The sequence below is a fragment of the Crinia signifera genome, chromosome 6 (assembly GCF_055691185.1).
Source record: "Crinia signifera chromosome 6, ASM5569118v1, whole genome shotgun sequence".
In the NCBI taxonomy this organism is placed as follows: Eukaryota; Metazoa; Chordata; class Amphibia; order Anura; family Myobatrachidae; genus Crinia; species Crinia signifera.
In genome coordinates, this window is record NC_139222.1 from 198,266,996 (window position 1) to 198,287,871 (window position 20,876).

At 41.4% G+C, this 20,876-nt stretch overlaps 1 protein-coding gene across 3 annotated transcripts in view; it reads left to right on the forward strand.

Moving 5' to 3' along the window:
* The window catches only part of USP54 (ubiquitin specific peptidase 54), a 111,340-nt gene extending 94,417 nt beyond the window's left edge, over window positions 1–16,923 (forward strand). Inside the window, exons 16-23 of one of the 3 annotated variants that reach the window (XM_083148582.1) lie at window positions 535–708; window positions 3,105–3,224; window positions 5,723–5,912; window positions 7,377–8,779; window positions 9,102–9,229; window positions 11,819–11,959; window positions 12,862–13,048; window positions 15,480–16,923. In XM_083148582.1, the coding sequence (XP_083004708.1) occupies window positions 535–708; window positions 3,105–3,224; window positions 5,723–5,912; window positions 7,377–8,779; window positions 9,102–9,229; window positions 11,819–11,959; window positions 12,862–13,048; window positions 15,480–16,138 (3,002 nt within the window). In that variant the 3' untranslated portion in view covers window positions 16,139–16,923. Of the gene's footprint in view, window positions 1–534; window positions 709–3,104; window positions 3,225–5,722; window positions 5,913–7,376; window positions 8,780–9,101; window positions 9,230–11,818; window positions 11,960–12,861; window positions 13,049–15,479 lie in introns of those variants that run through there. The other 2 variants (XM_083148584.1, XM_083148585.1) reach the window with 2 other exon arrangements.
* Window positions 16,924–20,876: the final 3,953 nt, after the last annotated feature.

A 20,876-nucleotide genomic window follows, 5' to 3' on the forward strand; every position in this document is an offset into this window, starting at 1 on the left:
CATGCACTGCGTGGGGTAATGAGGACCGAGTTCCCTGACCACTGCTATAGGGAAATAGGAGGGAAACACAAGGACAGACACCAGTAATAGCATAGCAGCCCCATCAAGGTGCAAGTCCAGAAGGGAAGCTGTATAATACATAAGTGCCTCAGAGGGTTATGCGTGTAGAACTTAAATATGATAGGCTTGCCTGAAGAGGTGAGTTTTCAGGGAACGCTTGTGGTAGTGGTTAATACATTTTTATAGGATTTGTTGTTATGGGGTATTTAAATCTGGAGGAATGCGCTGAAATAAGTAAGCTCTTCATCCTCACTATTACGCCCTTGTAAAGTTCCTATCGTATCCAATTATTTTGTTACAGATATAGCATTTGGACAAAACGTATGTTCATTATTAGGGCCTCTCTACCACATGTTATGGTGAAATGCAATTAGAATCTGTTTTAGACACAACAATGAACAGACTTTATAAAAATAAATCCTATGCTCTGCCAGCTCTGCAGTTTTTCAGCACGATTCTGTATTACATTTGTAGTAACAGAGGGACCTTTGCCTATGAAGAGTGAACTGGACGAACTTCAAGAGGAAGTGGCCAGAAGGGCCAGGGAGCAGGAGCTGCGTTGGAAACGCGAGAAGGAAATTGAGGTTGCAATGGGGTTTAACCCACGACCGCGGCGGTTTTTAGATCTGGATGAGTTACAGAACCAGGGTAATTTGCTTCAGTGTGGAATTATCAGCCAAGTAAATGGAGATACATTTTGCTTCACTGTTCTGCTAATATTGTTGGCTTCAACACTTTAATGTTGTTCTTTGCTGACACTCTGGGCGGTATTCAATGTGAATACCGGCGACGTGCAGCGAATCCTGTTTAGGATTCGCTGCACATTCGCCACTGCTCGCTGCATTCCGGAGCCTCGCCGGCTCCGGTATTCAACGAGTCAGGGGCTCGCTGCCCCTGACTGGTGAATTTGAGCTCCTGCGGCGGACGCCGCAGGGAGCCTGAGGACGGTGGCAGGCAGGGAGATGGAAGTCTCCCTGCCTGCCCCAGAACGTTTGTGGGGGGGAGGTGGGCTCCCCGGGTGCCAGGCAGCACAGGCTGCCCCCCCGGGGGTGCCAGCAGGGGACCGCGTATATTCACTACACCCGATCATGAATATGTAATGATCGGGTGAAGTGAATATATGAATATCTAATGAGCGGCTCGGCTCCGGCCCCCTGCTGGCTGCGCTGTGTAAAAAAAAATAATAAAAAAAAAAAATATTTTTTTTAAAATTAAATATATATTCATGTGCTTACAGCACATGAATAAAAATAGCATGCCCCTCAGAATAAAATTCCTGATTTTTTTACACCAATTGTAAAAAACAAAACACTTTATTTTAAAAGTTCACATTCCACTTCACCATAAAAAGATAGCGATTGCTACTCAGTGAATCATGGCGAAAAAAACCTTGAAATGTATTCGCCATCTGGTCATTGAATAGGGTGATTCACTGTTTTAGTCAAAAATTCGCCTTACAGCACAAAAGCGCCATAAAAACCTGGCGAATCAGCCTCATTGAATACCGCCCAATGTGTTCTTGGCAACAATTCAGTGAGTCTCAGATGAGCCCTAACCTCACCCTGCAGAGTCTGATGCCTGAGTAGGCTGACCCACAAAATACATTGAATGTTACCACTCTGTGAACATTGCTTCAGTGCGACGATAAAACACTTATTACTGTATGTTACAGAGCTGGAGAACTACTTTTATAGTAAGGGCAAATTGTCGGTGTAAAAATGTCTGTCGTTTCAGAAGTCTGCGCAGGCCTCCGTTACTACATGCGGCATTCTGTTGGGCTAGTGGGGGTGACAATAGTTGACTCAGTAAGCTACAAAGCTTGCAGCTTACCGAGTCCTTGTGACGCTGCCCGTTGAATGCCCCCTGCCGCAGTTTCCCCTCGTAGCCATGCGAGAGGATGTGTTTACGAAGACACATCCCCTCGTATGTGCCCGCAGCAGGAGAAATCATTCGATGGACGACGACCATCGAATGATTTCTCCTGCCTTCGCAAATATAAGTCAGTGCAGACTAACTTTTATATTTGCGGGCGTCGGGACGGAGACAGGGCGGACGGCTGATGTTCTGTGATGTCAGCCATCTGCCGCCGGCAGACTTCGTCCCGTCTGCATTCCTATGGTGATGCCCATGAAACACTGGACGTTCCCATTGCCCAGCGCCACCACCACTCCCTCCCTCCCGACTGCCAATGGCCTGACAACATTGTAAATTGCAGAGGCCATTCGTAGTCAGGGTTTGCATATGTGCAGAAATGCGCAGGCACCAACCCTGACCATCGGGGCAGGGGCCGAATTCGGTTCACTAAGATTGAACCAGAATAGGTTGGGTGTTACATTTTCTGCTATAGAATCTCTTTGCTTCAAGCACAAAGGCATATGTATCAAAGGTTGAAAAGAGAGAATGTGGAGAGTAATAAAGTATCAACCAATCAGACATTGTCCTTTTTCAAAAACGGCCTGCAAACTGGAAGTAGCTGATTGGCTGATAATCTCTCTCTCTCTCTCCACTTTATCTTTTGTCAACTTTAATAGACATGTCTCGCCTATAAGAAAGGCACGCCACCGCCAGCAACATTGCTATAATTTCCTCAGAAACCATAGAGGTGCACAGAAAAAGTAATGATGTGCAGTTTACTGTAATGGACAAATATTGTGTTCAATGGCACTTCACCCTGAATTGAATTAGGGCCATAGGGTTCCCTTTCTCTTACGTGCACTCTTGTTCTTGTAGTTTGACTTGTGACCTAGGATGAAAGATGGGCAGGTTTGCATTGGTTATTGGGATTTTATTGAGTATAAGGAATGCAATTTATTTTTGTTTTAGTATTAACAACAGAAAGTTTTGTGAACCCTACTTGGCAGCCCTGTTATTCAGTGTTGATTGCACAAACCTCTCGCAAAACACTGGCTAAATAATGTTGCCGAGAAGCTGCAAGAAATGCCCTTGTGGCTACAGCAACTATAAAGAAGCTGGCGGAAGGCGCTCATTTTTATGTACGCTACATGAGCAATAGAAAACCGGAGGATTGTGTGTGATTATTGCAGGGAGGAGTGACAGCTTTGAGCGGTCCATGCAGGAGGCAGACTCCGTCTTCGAGCAGTCAATGAGGCTGGAGCAGAAGGGAGATTACTCTACAGCTTTGGCACTGTGTAATGAAGCGATTTGTAAGTAACTCATAACCAATGCTTTACTCTGCTTTCAATGCGTATTGTTTAACATGGCATGCTTTACATTGTGTGGCTCAGCTATCGGCTGTGGAAGGTGACGACCGATGTCTCTCTTTCAGCAGAGTCCTTGCAATTTGCTGTTGACTGAAATAAAGTTCTTCATTGCTTTGTTTCTGCTTTTGTTGCTTTGCTTGTGTTTTTAGCAAAAGAGGCTTTGCAGTGTGGAAACAGCGCATTTGCTTCCAAATATATTTCACGTGACATCTGCCACATAAATAACTTTCATTCAGCTGTAAGTCGGATCAGAATAGAAAAGTTGTACATTCTTAAGGTACTGTACTTGTTACTACTGCCAGTCTTTGCAACCACAGTATCAGCAGTGCCCTTTATGGCAAAATAAGGCTAGACATTTCCACCTAGTCATTCTCCCTTTTGGAATGTTGATTATTGCTCATTGGTGCCCTCAAGAAAGGCCTCACTTATGTTCCATGCACTGACTTTCATGCAAGTGTGCTCAGTGATGTTCATTAGTATTAGGTCACATCACTACCAGTGTGAACAACACAGCTTTTCCCCGGGATTTGGACTGCAGCTTCAGACCCGTGTTCTCACTGCTAGGCAAATTACCGGGTGAAGCAGTTCTACCCGGTAATTTTCCTTTCTACACTGGTCCTTTTGCAGTGTGAACGGGTCAACCCGGTTTGACATTCCCAGGTCTCCAACCCTGCTTTTCACTTATAAAAAAACACGTTGAAAGGCAAATTTACTGGGTCAAGATTTGTAATTTGCTTGGCAATGAGAATGTGGTATAAGTAGTACCTTAGGGTTACCACAAATCATACATAGATATTTTGTTCTGTAGTAATCTGGAAACTCTGGGAGTGATAACCACCCATCAAATGCTATTGCGGAATTGTTCTGTGAGAACAACAATCCTGTTTCGTCTAATGTGCGATCTAGTATCAGGAGGAGGATCGTTTGATATATCCAACACTACTGTTACTGCTCTTTGGTGACAACGCTACGAATGATATCAAGTCCTTCTCCCCTATTACAGTTTGTAATATCTGGTTTCAAAACCACTGCTTCATTTTAGCATTGATTTTTTTCAGTTATAACTGTACAATTATAGTTCAGATGGTATCACGCAGAAACGACTAAAAAAAAAAATCTTGTGTTATGCGGACAGAGATGCTCGATTCATCCATGCCTGGAATGGGATGTCGTCTGTGGAGGTTTCTGAGCTTAGAAAAGGAAAAATATTAACTAGAAATGAGTTCATTGTATTCTTTCACAGAACACATTAATAGCCAAGGACTGTGGTACTCTAGTTCAAAGCTGTTAAAATTTCTTGTACGAGTGCTCTACCCAAAATAAGCCCATTTGCCCCTTCCCCTTGGACTTCCGTCATTATCTCGGTACCAGTGCTTCTTATTGAATTCATTCTGTCTTTACTCCAGCTGCTATAGACATTTAGTTAAGTCTTGAGGCAACTGATTGGATAGTCAAAGCGCCTGTTCACACCGATTTTCAACCAAATATTGAACTAGATGTTTGGAAAAAAAGTATCCGCCAATTGCTCACCACCCCGGTCAATAGACAATGACTGACATTCCATCAATCTTATTTCTGTCGTTTGGGAACAAATTATGGATAGTCATTTGCTTTCATACCAGGTTTTAGATGGATGGAAGTTGATTGAATGTATGGTTAGCATCCACAGAAAAGGGTTATCTACCAAGGTTACTGTAATGTCCCACACAAACACTCAATAATTGCCTGATGCGTTTTGCCTTATCTAGGTATTGAGGGTTATTAGTAGTTAAAATCACACCTGCGTAAGCCAGTTCTATCCACACCATTAAATACAATACCAAGAAACTGTTGTAGAGTGAACTTACTATTTGGTGCAGTTTGCTTCATTTTACCTGTTGCAAATGTTCTCTTTGTTTTTATTGTGCTTTATAATAAAATACAGTAACATTTTTTGTCATCTGTGCTATGCTACTTTAGCTAAAGCCTTAAATTTCATTCTACATACCTTCCAACAGGAGTTATTTCAGCATCAGATAATTGTCTGCCCAGTTTTGCAATCACCCAGGCTGTCGTTGCTTTAAAACACACCTTACCATTTTGTTTTCTTTTTACGCTTTTGGGTAATTGCAATAAGAAATTATGTCTTAAACGCAGCAGACCATTATCTTAATGATATGGCTCATTTTGGATGGCATGTAATTAACAACAATGGCTGTTCCTGCTACCAGTCTGTTTCATATCCATTAAGTTGGTACAACTAACATGCCCAAGATGCATTGCTTACATAAATGCTCATTTTGATGACTTAAAGACATTTCTTTTTTATTTTGTTTTTGTTGGTTTTTTTTTATCCTCTGTATTGCATGTTTCCATGTTATGCTGTTTTCTGCATCCTATTTTTTATTATTTTGGTTTGTGTGCGTGCATTTGTTTCTGCTATGTTTTCTTTTGCATTTTAGCTAAATTCAGACTTGCCATGCATGATGCCAGATCTAGTACACACTGCAGAGCCCTAGCAGATAAGAAGTTGCAAATGTGTTTACGAAAAGCACGGAGCCTCCAGGATCGCATGCTGCTGCCGACAATTCCTCAACGGCTGCCACCAGCTTACCCCTCTCCACAAGGGGGAGCTATAAACCAATCTACAAGGTAGCTGCCATGAAACTTCCTTAACTAGGAATGAACCAGTGAACTGTTGCTTTTTACTTGACTTAGAACACCTTTTAAAGGAAAGCTATACTGAAAATAAAAACTGGCTTTAGTTTGATCAGCATGGGGTCTTGAATAAATGGCACTTTGTTTGATGTGCATGGAAGGACATTTCTGCTTGATTTGTGCTTTGAAGGAAGCAGCTAGCCTTGCCTTTTGACCTCCATGAGTATTCAGAAGCAGTGTTCAGGGATATACTGCATGAACAAGAGTCATGCTTCGACAATTGAGTCCCGCTCTCTTAAGTTGCTTAGCCTGCCTTGCAGAGGAAGCCGCAGTCAAGGCATCAAGCATTTGGAGGTCTGTTTAACCCGTTGAGTGCCAACATCTCTGTGAGAGATGTTCAAAATATCCGCCAAAAATGGCAGCATCTCTCACATTTGTTATATAAAATCAAGTAAAAAAATGTTGTGTAAAAAAAGATTATATTTTATATATAAGGTAAATATTACAGATCATTATGATGAATAAAAATGTTTGCATGGGAATTTTCACACCTATTTTGACAAATTCACTTGGCACTCAAAGGGTTAACCATGTACTGTATTTACGGTACTCAAGATTTCCTTGGGTCGGTCACATTTATAGACTGCTGATCATTCAGTACCCTGCTGATCATTCTACAGCCAGAATATTTTATTTTAGAGCTCTATAGTTTTCCTTTAAGTGGGACATCTCAGCAGGTAATACAAATGAGGAAAAGAATAGAAATGTACATTATATATGTAGCACTTTAAGTTACTTTCCAGGATTAGTGAAACAAATCCACCAATCAAGAAATGTACAATTAATGACTACAGGAACTCTCCCCCTTCCTTCCCAGCTACAGTACAGAAGTTCTTCTGCATTAATTTCATGCCGCTTGGTTGTATCATTGTTATTTGCATTTTGCTGCCCTTGTAGGTGCTTAACTAAATTTTGCCTCTATGATGTTCTGTCCTATTTGCAAACTTATTGTAAATTTACTATTAATTTGGAAATTTACCTGATTATGACATGCATACATTTTGTCGTTCCTTTTCCGTCTCTTTGCCAAATATAAGAAGTTTGTGTACTTTGGAAAGTACCATTGGATCCCTTTTATCCTTACATTCTATATCTGGCAGCAAATGGCGTTGGTGTCTTTCTTTTGAGTGTGAAGACAAATTGTATTTTCTTCATAATTAGGCATAATGGGGCAGATGTATTAAGCCTGGTGAAGAGATAAAGTGGAAGGAAATAACACATGAGCCAATCTATGCTATGTTCGAGAAATTGTCAGTTGGGGTTTGATTGGCTGTGTGTTATCACCTTCCACTTTATCTCCACTTCATCTCTTCACCAGGCTTAATACATCTGCCCCAATTTCCCTTTAAAATACCTGTTTAAAAAAATAATATGTAAAAATGTCACATATCATTGCAGTGACCAGGCTATCTCGGACAAAGTTCCAATGATCCGACAGGTAATGCCGGAGACCACCACAAAGGAGGACTTTGCATCCACTCCATTAACACACCCGTTTGCTTCTAGCCATGAGTTGCTTCCATCATCCGCTGAGTCTTCCAGCTTGTCCGCTTCTGAGCATAGCCCATGTAGCAAAACATTTTCACACTACCGCGCTCCTACAGATCCCGACTCACCAGAGAGTGCCTCAACATCGGCACACAGCACAGTTGAGAAAATGGTAAGAGCGGATGATTATAGCCAGGATCTACAAAACAAGAGGTTAAAGAGTGAGAGAAATAATGATGGAAGTCCTGAAAACGGTATGGTTGCCGAGGAACACCAAGCTAAAGATGGTCCCTTAACTCTACGGAAGATGAAGCTCAATGGCATTAAATCTGGTTCTTTACCATCATTACTATTCCCTTGGGCACGCCGTACACAAGCTCCGTCTCCAGACAAAGGCAACCCACCGAGTCATTGTAACAAATCTGTCAGTACAGAAATTCATACAAGTGAAGACCAGGTTGGTTCATGCTTTGTCGCACCAGTTTCTCCAGCTGGCACAAAGGTTTTCAACCTTCAACCAGGCAACGTGTCCTCAAGAACAAACAGCGAGGCAACCTTGTTAGATAAACAGTGCGAGACGAACATCACTGAGTCTAGCAAATCGGAGGCACCAAAAAGCAAGGGGTTAGTGCGCTCTCTGGCACAACAGTTCCAAAGGCTGCAAGGGGGCTCACCAAAGAGAAGCAGTTTTGGTGTGAATTTTACTGGAATAGACAGTTCTGAGCAGAAGTCTTCACCAATACAGAATTCCTTCAATCTTTTGGATACGGACTCCAGTTCTCAGCCTCTTGTCATTCAAGAGAATAAATCCGTTAGCACAGATCAAACAAGTACATCTCCAGACTCGGAGGATGGGTCTTGTAATATAAATGGGTCTAGTATGCCCCATCTCAACAAACAAAACATGGTGTCAACTAAGGAAGTGTTACCAGGAGATATAGATGACAATGCTAATTGCAGAAAGTATTACTACAAAACAGAGAAGAAGGTGAAATTTGGAAGTACGGTTCATTTGCCTGCTTCTGCGCCCACGAACCAGTGGGTTGATAGTGTCAGCAGGTATTATAATAACGCCAATATGGATGACTCAAATGTGGACCACCATGCTCGTCCAAGTTTCTCACCCATTCGAAAGCCTGTAAGGTACGGTTTATCAAAGAGTTCCCTTGATTTACGTCAGGATTGGAAGCATGATTCCGAGCAAGACATTACAGATTTGGATGCATTGTATAATACCAGTCTGCAGACATTTCCAGGCAACAGGAATGTGCAGTGGAGATCTGAGAATGCCAGACAGACATTTGGAAAACCAGGTGAGAACCTGTTCTCCTTTTATTGATTAAATCAAATATCACGTGATGGTCTGGGCTGAATAACAGTCTCATTTACAGTCAGGAGCATATCAGTTATAATATATATATATATATATATATATATATATATTCTAGCACTGATTTGTGATTTAGAGATTATTTATGTTCCCAGCACCGCATCTGTCTGTGCACATTAAATTTGTGTTTGCTACCCACATTTCATCTTGACCTTACAAGCAGTGCTACATGTTGATGATTATTCAGATTCTGCTGAATTGTGATTGTGTTGCTATAATTGACTTTACCGTTCTGTTTTCATCAGTTTCATCAGTTTTGGACAACACATCAGCAAGAAAGATTCAGTATGTCGCTGGCCGTGGTCTTTCAAGGACTCCAACAGCTGAGATAGAGCGTAGTCTCTGTGGAACCTCGCATTCACCTGTGTCTAAGGTAACGTGGGTGTGGTAACTTGGGTGGGGGAAGGTAAGTCTCTTCCTGTGACTGGTAGTAGTCTCTGAAATAACATGCCAGATATTACATTTGTTATTGGGCATCACATGGTAAAGGTGGTTAGAGATCTGTAACGTATGAAAGGTTACCTACCAGCTGCACCTGTAGGGCCAATTATACCATATTAGGTCAAGCCATCCATCCACTACTCAAACCTATCTGAAGCTATAAATCTCTTGAGATTTCCAATGAGCTCTCCCAGGAATCTGATCTGACCCTGGGTTAAATTTTCACTCTGTGTATTTGTACAGCCACCGATTCTGTAAGTTGACCCACTTGATGAGATGAGAGAGGTCTGTAATTTCCATCATAGGTACACTTCAACTGTGAGAGACAGAATATGGGGGAAAAACAAATTGTATATTCTTGCGGAAAATAAATATTTGGACAACCAAAAAGTTATAAAAGCAGCCCTAAAGCATGATGATTCCACCCCCATGCTTCCCAGTGGGTATGGTGTTTTTGGGATGCCACTTCTCATTCTTCTCCCTCCAAACACGGCGAGTGGAGTTTTTTTTACCAAAAAGTTATATTTTGCTCTCCTCTGACCACATGACATTCTCCCAATCCTCCTCGGGATCATCCAGATAATTACTGGTAAACCTTAGACGGGCCTGGACATGTGCAGCCTTTAGAGTGCTGCAGTATGTGAATTCATGATGACGTAGTGTGTTACTAATGGTAACCTTTTGTGACTGTGGTCCCAGCTCTCTTGAGGTCATTGACCAGGTCTCCACATGTAGTTCTTGGCTGATTCCTCAACGTTCTCAAAATCATTGATACCCCACGTGGTGAGATTTTGAGCCCCAGGTCAAGGGAGATTGTCTGTGATCTTGTATTTCTTAATAATTTTGCCAACAGTTGATCTCTTCTCACTAAGCTGTTTGCATATTGTTGAGTAGCTCATCCCAGCCTTGTCCAGCTCTACAATTTTGTCCCTGGTATCCTTAGACAGCTCACTGGTCTTGGCCATGGTGGAGTGGTTGCAGACTGTTTGAGGGCGTGGTTACATATAACCAGTTCAAACAGGTGGCAATAATACAGGTAACGAGTGGATGATAGAAGAGCTTCTTAAAGAAGTAACAGGTCTGTGAGAGCCAGAAATCTTGCTGGTTGGTAGTTGTCCAAATATTTATTTTCTGCAAGAATATACAAATTGTTTTAAAAATCATACAATGTGATTTCTTGTTTTTTTTCCACATTCTGTCTCTCACAGTTGAAGTGTACCTATGATAGAAATTACAGACCTCTCTCATCTTTTTAATTGGGTCAACTTGCACAGTCGGTGGCTGTCCAAATACTTTTTTGCCCCAGTGTATCTGATCAGATTTGTAAAGGGCCCCTGACAGCTTCAGATCAGACGGATCTTTGGTGCACCACCAAAGATTTTTTTTTTCGTCAGATGTATCTGAGACAGTCACACATCTAATCTGAGGGAGCTCATGTCAGATCCATCTGAATCTGAAGAAAACAGGCCAAATCTGACTCTTAAATGGTGGCCTTAACGGTTTTGCCTGTGCACCTAATTCAGGGATGCGGAACCTTCGGCCCTCCAGGTGTTGTGGAACTACACATCCCAGCAAGCCTTGTTACAGTTTTGCTATGTGGCCTGCTACAATTGTTGCAGGGCATGCTGGGATCTGTTCAACAGCAGCTGAAGGGCAGAAGGTTTCCCGTCCCTGACCTAATCAATGGATCGCATCCAGTTTGGTCTCCTGCATTTGAGGCAAAACTGGGCACTGATCCCAATGCACGTGGAATTTTGTCTAGGCTTTGTGGTGTCCGCATAATAGTTAATTATATTTAGACTTGGAGTGGGTGATATTTCAGGTATTGTTGTGCTGAATGTCCCATTATGCTTGGTAGCATGCGTGAGTGTTGGAAGACGTACTTCTGCGACAACTATGATGATGCACACCATATGGAATGCCCATGGCTTGTTCATTTCATATGCTCTTTTCTCTATTTTGCTGTTTAACATATTAGTAACAGAGCTAGAGTCTTGCTTATGCTTTGCCTTCAGCACTAATCCACTCCATGATGGGCTGCTTTGCTATATGGTAATTTGGCTTATTAATAACAACTGGTTAAAAGATCTCCATATATATTAATTTTACCCACAATCCCACCCATTCTTTAAGTTTTTATTTCCCGTACAACACATTAGGATGAAGCTTTATTGTGGCCGGAATCCTGGATGCCAGGCCCATTAGATTTGGAATCAAGGGGGGTTGTGGGGAAAATTAACTGGAGGAGTTTTTGTAAATATATATATATAATGTATATGTATGCAAACAAGTTTTCTGATTTCTCTCAAAGGATTTCAACATTAAACTTGATTTGCGTCCTGGCCAAATTAACTTTTAGCAAATCTAGCCTGTGACATCCCAACAGGTTGGAAATTGTTCATGCTATAAAAGACCAAACATATGAGTTAGGTGGCTCTATAAACAAAAAAGTGGCAGATGTAATTGGTGCTGTATGCTGCGAGCATTTCTGCCACTTGCCAAATTCTGTGTGCGCCTGCAGGTCGCTCATGGCAGGGACCAAAGCAGGGAACCAGACGACGACGAGCTGTACAGTGCAGAGAATTTTCGGCGGCTGGCACGGAGCCTCAGTGGGACTGTCATCTCTAGCAGAGCAGAGACCCTGGTCTCTTCTCACAGTTTTGTAAGTAGTAACGACTTCACTGGAATGTATGACAACTTGAGATCAGACAAATGTTAGCCAGATGTGCATAAACAACTTCCAATTTAAACTTCATGCTTTTTAAGGCCATGGGAGGGGCTAATGGTGCTACTAACTGCTTTGCTTATCCTGCTAGTGGACAGGGCCATATGTATAATAAAGGCTTGGCTTTATTTAATCATTTTTCTATGGGGTGCTTTTTAGGAGAGGCATTTCTCAACACGCCATCATTTCACTACATCTTATGTTACTGTGGGTTACTGTATGAGGAGTGTGCTTTAACATTTGGTGTGAAAACTAAAATTGGCAACTACAAAAGGTCACCGCTTTATTTTCTGGGACAAATATTACCTGCACTATTCTATCTTTGGTCCAGATGCACTAAGCTTCAAAAGTGATAAAGTGGAGAGTGATAAACAGCCAGCCAATCAGCTCCTGCCTGACCTTTTTCAAACACAGTCTGTGACATGGCAGGTAGGAGCTGATTGGCTGGCTGTTTATCACTCTCCATTTTATCACTTTTGAAGCTTAGTACATCTGGCCCAAAATTTGTATGTAATGACCAACTACCACTAGATCCACAGTTTTGTTTTGTTTTTCCCTGTCAAAACTGTATTTCCTCTGGTGCTTATTTTATTTTGGACTACTCCTTTATCCTAAATATTAATAATATATTTTCACGATTGTAAATCCACATTATGTATATGGTCTGTACTGTTCAGCTACAGGGGGATTTGTGTGTAGCATGTGTTTAGCCACATATTATCCCTGTTTGTTGTGCAAAAAAATTGGTTTATGATGATATTTGATCCTGCTACACGTTAACATCTTGTTTATGGGTTTTTTGTTATTTGTTTTTTTTTTCTGTTTCATTTTGTTAAAAGGAGGCATCCAATGAGAGGAAACCGCTTGTGGACAGCAGTCATCGCTCTCACAGCTCCTCCTCATACCCTTATTCCCACAATCCTAATGTCTTATCCTATGAACCCCAGCACTACCCAACCCAGATGCAGCACCCATCTCATGAGGTACTGGCGCCCAGCATGGTGGGTGAGGCACACAGGCCACCAGGTAATTGCACACAACCCTCCTGCATGTGTTTTTTTGTTTCTTTTTTATTTATTTAAGTCTGCAATGATCTTCATTTACAGTAGTGTTATCACTCGCTTTACCCATTATGTCCTTTGTGTTGTCTTTTTTATATGGCCTATAAAGTAGCTCTGACTTTTTGATTTTCAATATAATATGCAAAGATTAAATTCACCACTAGCAGAGTCTCATGGGACCTGGTATGCCTAGAGGAGCTGTTTTGGTGTGACTGTACCAAAGGATAAATCAGTTGGGGCACACATATCATAGATTAAGTATCTAGGAGCAGGGACCCATAGTGAAAACTTTGTGACCCCGCCTCCCAATCCCCAGCCTCGCCTTCCTGGTTCCACCTCCTCCCATTCCTTTCCTTCCTCTTCTTTTATTTTTTGTGCACTATTTTAGTGATATTAGGTACCAGGGTTTTCTCCAGAACCCCACTTTACTATAAATGTGTAGGTGACATCAGCAGATCCACTCCTTTAAGATTGCCTCTTTCTTGTGTGCCAACCGCATATACAGACTTTAGATAGTCATTAATGAGGTTGAAGGGCGATAGGTTGACCACAATTGGTTGACGTACATTAGATGTACAAGGTCAAAAGATCAACATGACAATGATCAACACAGAATATTGTCGACATGGGTTATTCACAATTATTTTTAATTTTTATAACTTTTTTGTTTTACCATCTATTCTATGTGAACTATGATTGGGAGCAGTAACTTATGGCAAACGCAGGGAGACATCTTGTTTTAAGCATGGCAAGCACATTTGCTACACTAATTTGGGGGTTTATGTGCTAAAAGTAAAAAATTGACACCCCAAACACCTTTAAAACAAAAAAAAAAAACTCCTGTCAACTTTTTCAGTTGTTAGCCATTTTTTATGTTGGCCTTTTCTTGTCCATCATTTTCTCACATCAATTTTATGAGTCTACCTTTTTTAGGGTCGACATAGACACTCTAGACCAAATGAACCAAACTTTCTAAATCATTGACGGTGTTCAGGATATCCGCTCAATACCGCGAACAAAGGGCCTGATTCTGGTTCAATCACAAAAGCTAACTCCTTTAATGGACAAAACCATGTGCACTGTATGTGGAGCCGATGTAACATTTGCAGAGAGTGTTAGATTTGGGTGGTGTTTGTACTCCAAACTGGTGTCTATATTGCAGTGTTAACATAAAGCAGCCAGTATGCACAGAAACAAAATAACACCCAAATCTGACTCTCTCTGCATATGTTAAATCTGCCCCCCCCCCCATGCAGTGCACATGGTTCTGTCCATCAGAGAGAGAATTTGCTTGCAAGTGAATCAGAGTCAAGCCTAAAGTCAATTTCAATACATATATATCAGAAATAATCAGGTTTTCTTCTCATTTCCACACTTTCCCCACTTGGTGCCACTGGATGCTACAAAAATCACCTTCATCTAAATGGGTTCAAAAGACCTGTACCATATAGCATTGCAATCTAGTGCGAATCAGATTTATTCATGATTACAAGCAGTATATTTTATTACCATTTACTTATACATTTATAGAATATGTAAATAAATTGCTGTTCTTAAACAAGAGTTTAATGGCTGCTGATTAATTCAGTATTTAATGAAGCCAACTATAGTTTTGTAAAACACAGAGATGCTAAACCTTAACTACTCTGCCCTGATCCTGATATTCAGGCATGTCTTAAGACGCATACACACTGTAGCCTATATCATTAACAATATATTGTGCATATCATCTAGTGCAGTGTTTTTCAACCACTGTGCCGTGGCACACTAGTGTGCCTTGAGCTGTTCTCAAGTGTGCCTCCAGATCTAGAGATGCCCAAACTAGTTTACAGCCACCACCAGTCCAAGTGTTATTTACTGGTCTCTTCTTCTTATTTAAAGGGCCAACATATTTTATTTGTGTTACCTCTGGGGACCAGTGTGATTGTTTTTTATATGGGGAGCAATAGGTTTGTTTTTTTCCTGTGGGGGCCAATGTGTTTTGCCCTGTGGGGATCTCATGGTGTGCCTTGGCAATTTTAAAATCTTATTTAGTGTGCCGCAAGGTAAAAAGGTTGAAAATCACTGATCTAGTGTGTGCACGCAATATATAGTTACCGATGCACAATATTCATTGTCATCTAAACAATAGCATTAACAAGATCGTTCAGCGTGTATGCACTATATAGTTCGCTCGGGACCCCTGCTTGATATCCTTAACGAAGGTAGATAATTTGCCTTAAGTAGTAACGCTATATAATCTGATATGGAGGTATTGCATAGTAAATAATATGTGTATTTGGTTCCTCTTTTATGGATTTTAAATAGTTTTCTTAATATTAGTTTAATATTGAAGTATATTTTTACTAGAAATAATATAATGCGAATGCTTCCTTTTTTCATTTTTGTCTTTTTAGGAGACCCGAATGTCCAAAAGTTTTTGGCTTTGCCTGACAGGAGTGAAAGTGTCCGAGGTAGCGAATTCTCAGATGTGGCATTGAGCTATGCAACTCTCCCAAGAACACCCAAGATGCATTCCAACGTATACTCCAGTACACTGCAGAGGTCTGCAGGTGACTTGTGGCAACAACCAGGAGCTGTAGAGCAAAGTAGTGTGAGCTACCACCAGCGGCCAGGTCGCATAGTGCAGACAAATGGACCTGACCAAAACATGGTCAATTCTAGCTTCTTGGGCTCATCTGCCAGAAGACTACCCAATGGAATCTTTCAGCAGACATCGGGCTATGGAGGTTATGATTCCCCAGCAATGAACCGCAGGCCACCACCACCTCTACCAACTTCAGAGTACTGTACCTTAAGAATGCCACGTAGTACTTCCGTGGGTAAAGGAGATACATGGGGAAATGTTTTTGCTCCACAGCCAAGGATTCAGGGTCCAAAGAGAGTAGACATGCCACCAGAGCAAGACTGGAGACACAATAGTTTTGCACCGCAAATGGGTGGTTGGAGGCAGCCTCCACCATACTCCCCACATCGGACACTTTCATCCGCCTCTGACGTCTATGGTACAGCCAGCTGGAGGGGTACTTCTGCCATGCCTAGAAATGGGAGGTAAATGTATTTTTATAACCGCTCGGCAAACCTATGAATAGGTTTTTGCGAAAACCTGCCAGATTTGCATCTTACACCTTTTGATCCAAGCCTTGTAACGCAAAGGATATTTGTTTGTAGAGTGATCGCCAGTGTTGTCTTAACACCTTTAAGCCTGTGGAAAGTCCCTTTGTGCTAGATTTGTGAGCAAGATTTAGAATCCAAATTATTATTTTAGATTGCCCAACTGGTGCAGAAAGGCTAACCCCAACATCCAGAACAAGCAGATCATTTCCCCGAAGTGTGCACTCAACCTGCTCGCTGCTCCTTCAGGTGTGTGAATTTCTGACAACCCATTCTTCCACTCAACACAGTGACAACAATTGAAGATTTTCTACTTTGTCAGTATGGTGCTCATCCAGCAATAATCTGCTTATTAGAGAGAGTTCGTGTGTACAGGGTGTTTATCAAATACTCTATAACGGAGAAATCAAGTACATACGACTCTAGGTTTGTTTTTTGTAAACCATTACCTTTGCTCTTTCAGACCCCGCTTCAGTTAGCAATAGTTCTATATTGCAGTGTTGATAATTAGAGTAAAATATAACTGTTTGCAGTTATATGTAGCTTCCCTTGTGGTGTCTATGCCACCAAAGGACAATATCTGTTTCCGTAACCCACACACTGATATCCAACAGGGTGTTTTACAGTATTTTCTGTCCTCCCTCGACTGTACCTTTTTAATAGCTTTTCCTGCCAGAAAATACCTGGAATTCCCACCGGTAGTGTGGTGTATAGTATTAAGCAGGCCAGGCACTTGCTGAACTCGTTATAATAAACCAGCGTGCAGTCAAGGGGCTTAAGTGTTAGTTGAAAAACAAACTCCGCATTAACCGTGCAGTTAGTTAAGCACAACTCTTGACTACTGTAAGGAGGGTGGGAGAGGAGGGGTGGCAAGGCCACAGATGTTTAAGATTAGGCTTGCCCACCCCTTTGTTCTTCCCTCCAATAATTGTAGCAAGCTTATAACAGATGACTGTTACCACTGCATGCTTAAACCCTCTGACGTTAACAGTTTAGAGTAAAAATTAAATATTTTAGTGTCAAAACATTTGCTTTTGTAAGTATTTTTCAAATAAATATATAAAATAGTTCTATTAAACTGCATCTGCACTGTTTTTTATTGTTTCTATAGCTTGGGAAATATATAAAGTACTTGTGTGTTTTTTGTTTTTGTTTTCCTCTGAAAATATGGACCCTGGAAAATATTAAATGATTTATTATTAAGACTAAAGAAATGTTTGTGTGGTAAATGGCTGTGTGTTTTACTTTTTATTCCCATATCACGTTTGCATCCTTTCAGCACTGTGCTGGAAATGGCCGTACGAGTTAGGTTTTTATTAGAATTTATAAAGTCCAATAGAAAAAGGTTGAGAAACTCTTTTGTATTCCTACATCAATTTCATAAATTTCATGATCTGATCTTCATCAAGCTCCTAGCAATAGATCTAGACCAGTAGTTCTCAAACTCGGTTCTCAGGACCCCATACAGTTCACGTTTCCCAGGTCACCCGACAGGTGCACTCATTACTGACTGACACATTTAAAAAGATCCACAGTTGGAGTTAATTATTTCACTTGATTCTGTGAGGAGACCTATAAAACATGCACTGTGTGGGGTCCTGAGGACCGACTTTGAGAAGATGTGATCTAGAACAGTGGTTCCCAACCGTGGTTCTCAGGACCGCACACAGTGCATGTTTTGCAGGTCTCCTCACAGAATCACAAGTGACATAATTAGCTCCTCCTGTGGATCTTTTAAAATGAATCTGAATAATGAGTGCACCTGCTGGGTGACCAGGAAAACATGCACTGTTGGGGGTACTTGAGGACCAGGGTTGGGAATCACTGATCTAGAAGAATCGGGTCAAGCAAACCATGCATAAAGATCAATATTTTATTTTTCTTGTTTTTCTGAAACTCCTTGAACCATCTATGTAAGGAAGAGTGAACATTTATGTTAGTAGCCAGCTTTTCATAGCACGGATTACTTCAGACTTTCCTGATTTAATACTTTGCACGTGTGCTTTTTACTCAATTATTTTTTTACATATGTGCTGTCAGTGAACGTTTTGGCATGACTTTTTGCAGGTTACAACACTGCACTTGGGTAGGTCCCATTATTACATGAATGTTATGCGATTTAAACACTGAACAATATTGTTCAGTGAACATGCAGTTAAACCTGACGATATTGTCAGCGACTACATGTTTGTCAGATGATAGGGGTTATTGTTGATGGTCTGCAGGAGCACACATCATTAACAGGTACACACTGAACGATATGTACGATGATATAGTTATCGTGCATATAGTTACTGCAAATCATATAGTGTGTACCCACCTTAAGTATTCTGTTGTATTTGCCAGATAAATGTATATCTGTGCTAATATTGTCACATATATTCACTGTGTGTTAATGTCATCATCAGTTTTCCTTAGTTGTACTATTTCTTAGAATAACATGTCACTTTAATACATTTTCATTGCCATGAGACTACACATCCTTATCCTTACATTGGTGTATAGTGTTCTTTCTAACACCCGCTATCTTTGAAAACCCATGCCGTTCCTCTTCCCTGCCTGGGGTGTCGCTGTCTGCTGTGGTGTTTCTAGAACTGGTATGGTTTGCATATCAGTGCTGATATACAGTCCACGCTGTGCTAGAAGCACTACAGCCAACAGTGACACCCCAGGCAGGGAAGAGGAACGGCATGGGTTTTCAAAGATAGCAGGTGCTAGAATGAACACTAGTGTATATTCTACTCATACTGTAAATAACACACAATACATATATTTCATAGGACTTAACATTTGGGGACATTGAAATAGATTCACAAACTGAAAAATCCCATCTTGTATAAACCTACATTATAGGGAGCAGATTTAAATCTATGTGTCTAAATAATTGTAGAGTAAAGGTCATATAGGGGTCATTTAGAGACGGTCAGTGATTTTGGAGCAGAGGTGTAATGAAAGTAAGAGGTGTGTCTCCATATTTCTGGGGGGATTTTGGAATGGTTTAGGAAGAAATGGAGCAAAATAAGGTGTATATGAGTATTCGTGTGCCTCTGGAGATGAATCCTGTGTGGGGAAAAAAAGGCAAATTCGGGAAGCAAAGGTTGAATGTGGGTAAAGGGAATAAAAGGCAACATTAATTACGAAGTGATATGTATGCATCGGCAAGAGAAACACCTACCCGCTAATAACACAAATTCAAATTTAGTGTAGTGAGTTGGTGTGGATGTTGTCCAACAGAAGATGTTGCTGAAAGAATAATTATAAATAGAGCTTCAGCAGGTAAACTTAGAAGTCCAAGTGAATGGACTTTTCTTTTTTGTCCAGTATGGTGCACAGGAAGAATGCTTGCAGTGGGTATAGGCTTGGCTGGCAGGCACCAAAATAGTTAAGTCAAAACTCCCACAGTGCCTGGCCTCCCAGTCCCCTATACCTCACCCCAAAGCACCAGCCCGTCAGTTTTTCTTTTGGTGCCAAGGCAGAGCAGGCACCATTTTTCAGGGCTCAGCCCGTTTTTTATTTTTAATTGTTTATTATTTTACATGGGTGGCACGGCCAGGTGACAGGCCGTCTGGCGTGGCCGCTCTAGCACCTCTTGCCAGGGTAGCAGCTATAGAGACTTCTGTTGCATATCCCCGCAGCATCAGCCGTAGAATGGTGAACTTATAGACTGATATTGAACTTCATGGACCTCATTGCATATCTGCGAATCCCTGTTTTGCATGGAGTCCCTGCGCTCAATTATTCTTTCCCTGCAGCCAGGAGATTACATGGCATACCTGGACATCCAGGATGCATATCTACATGTCCAATCAGAACAGATCATCAAATGTTTCTTCGGTTTGCTCTCAGAGACCAAAACTATCAATTCCGGGCATTGTCTGGCCACATTCCTATTCCGCTGGGAGTTACTGCTCATTCCACTAAATCTGTGGATACTTCGTGGGCAGCTTTCACAGGAGCTCCAGCTGAACAATTGTGTAAAATGACCACTTGGTCTTCCTCACAGACCTTTATCCATTTCTATGCATTTGACACCTTTGCGTCTTCTGTGCATCCCTGCCACTAACAGGGACAGCTTTAAGACCTTCCACTGTAAGGTTTCTTCCCGTGGTTGAAAAGAAAATAGGATTTATGGTCTTACCTTGGTAAATCCTTTGAGTCCATAGAAGGCACAGGACACCCTCCCTGTCACTCCTGACTTGCGGAGGATTTTCCTATATTTGTGGTGTGGGTGGTCTTGACTTCCAAAAAGTCTGGTAGTGCGTGTTTCATGTGTAGTCCTACTCCCTTGCCCAGTCCTGCCTTGGGCTTGCTACTAAACTGGCGGGCTGGGGATGGGGTATAGGGGGCTGGGAGGAAAAACACTGTTGGAGTTCTGACTTAACTATTTTGGTGACTGTCAGCCAAGAATATACCCACTGTAAGGATTCTTCCTGTGCGCCTATGGACTCAAAGAAAACAAATTCCCATAGTAAGACCATAAATCCTATTTTTGTTTTAGTGGGCATGGTCCCCTGTATCAAGATTAGCATAACCAGGAGTAGGGAAACTTTGGCCTTGCTGCTATTAAGGGCTTTTAGACTTCTTGGCATGTTTGGAGTATATAGTAAAAGTTATGCCATACCCGAACCTGCAAACAATTCTTTTTTTTTCCACCACATATAGTGGCAACTGGAAATTGT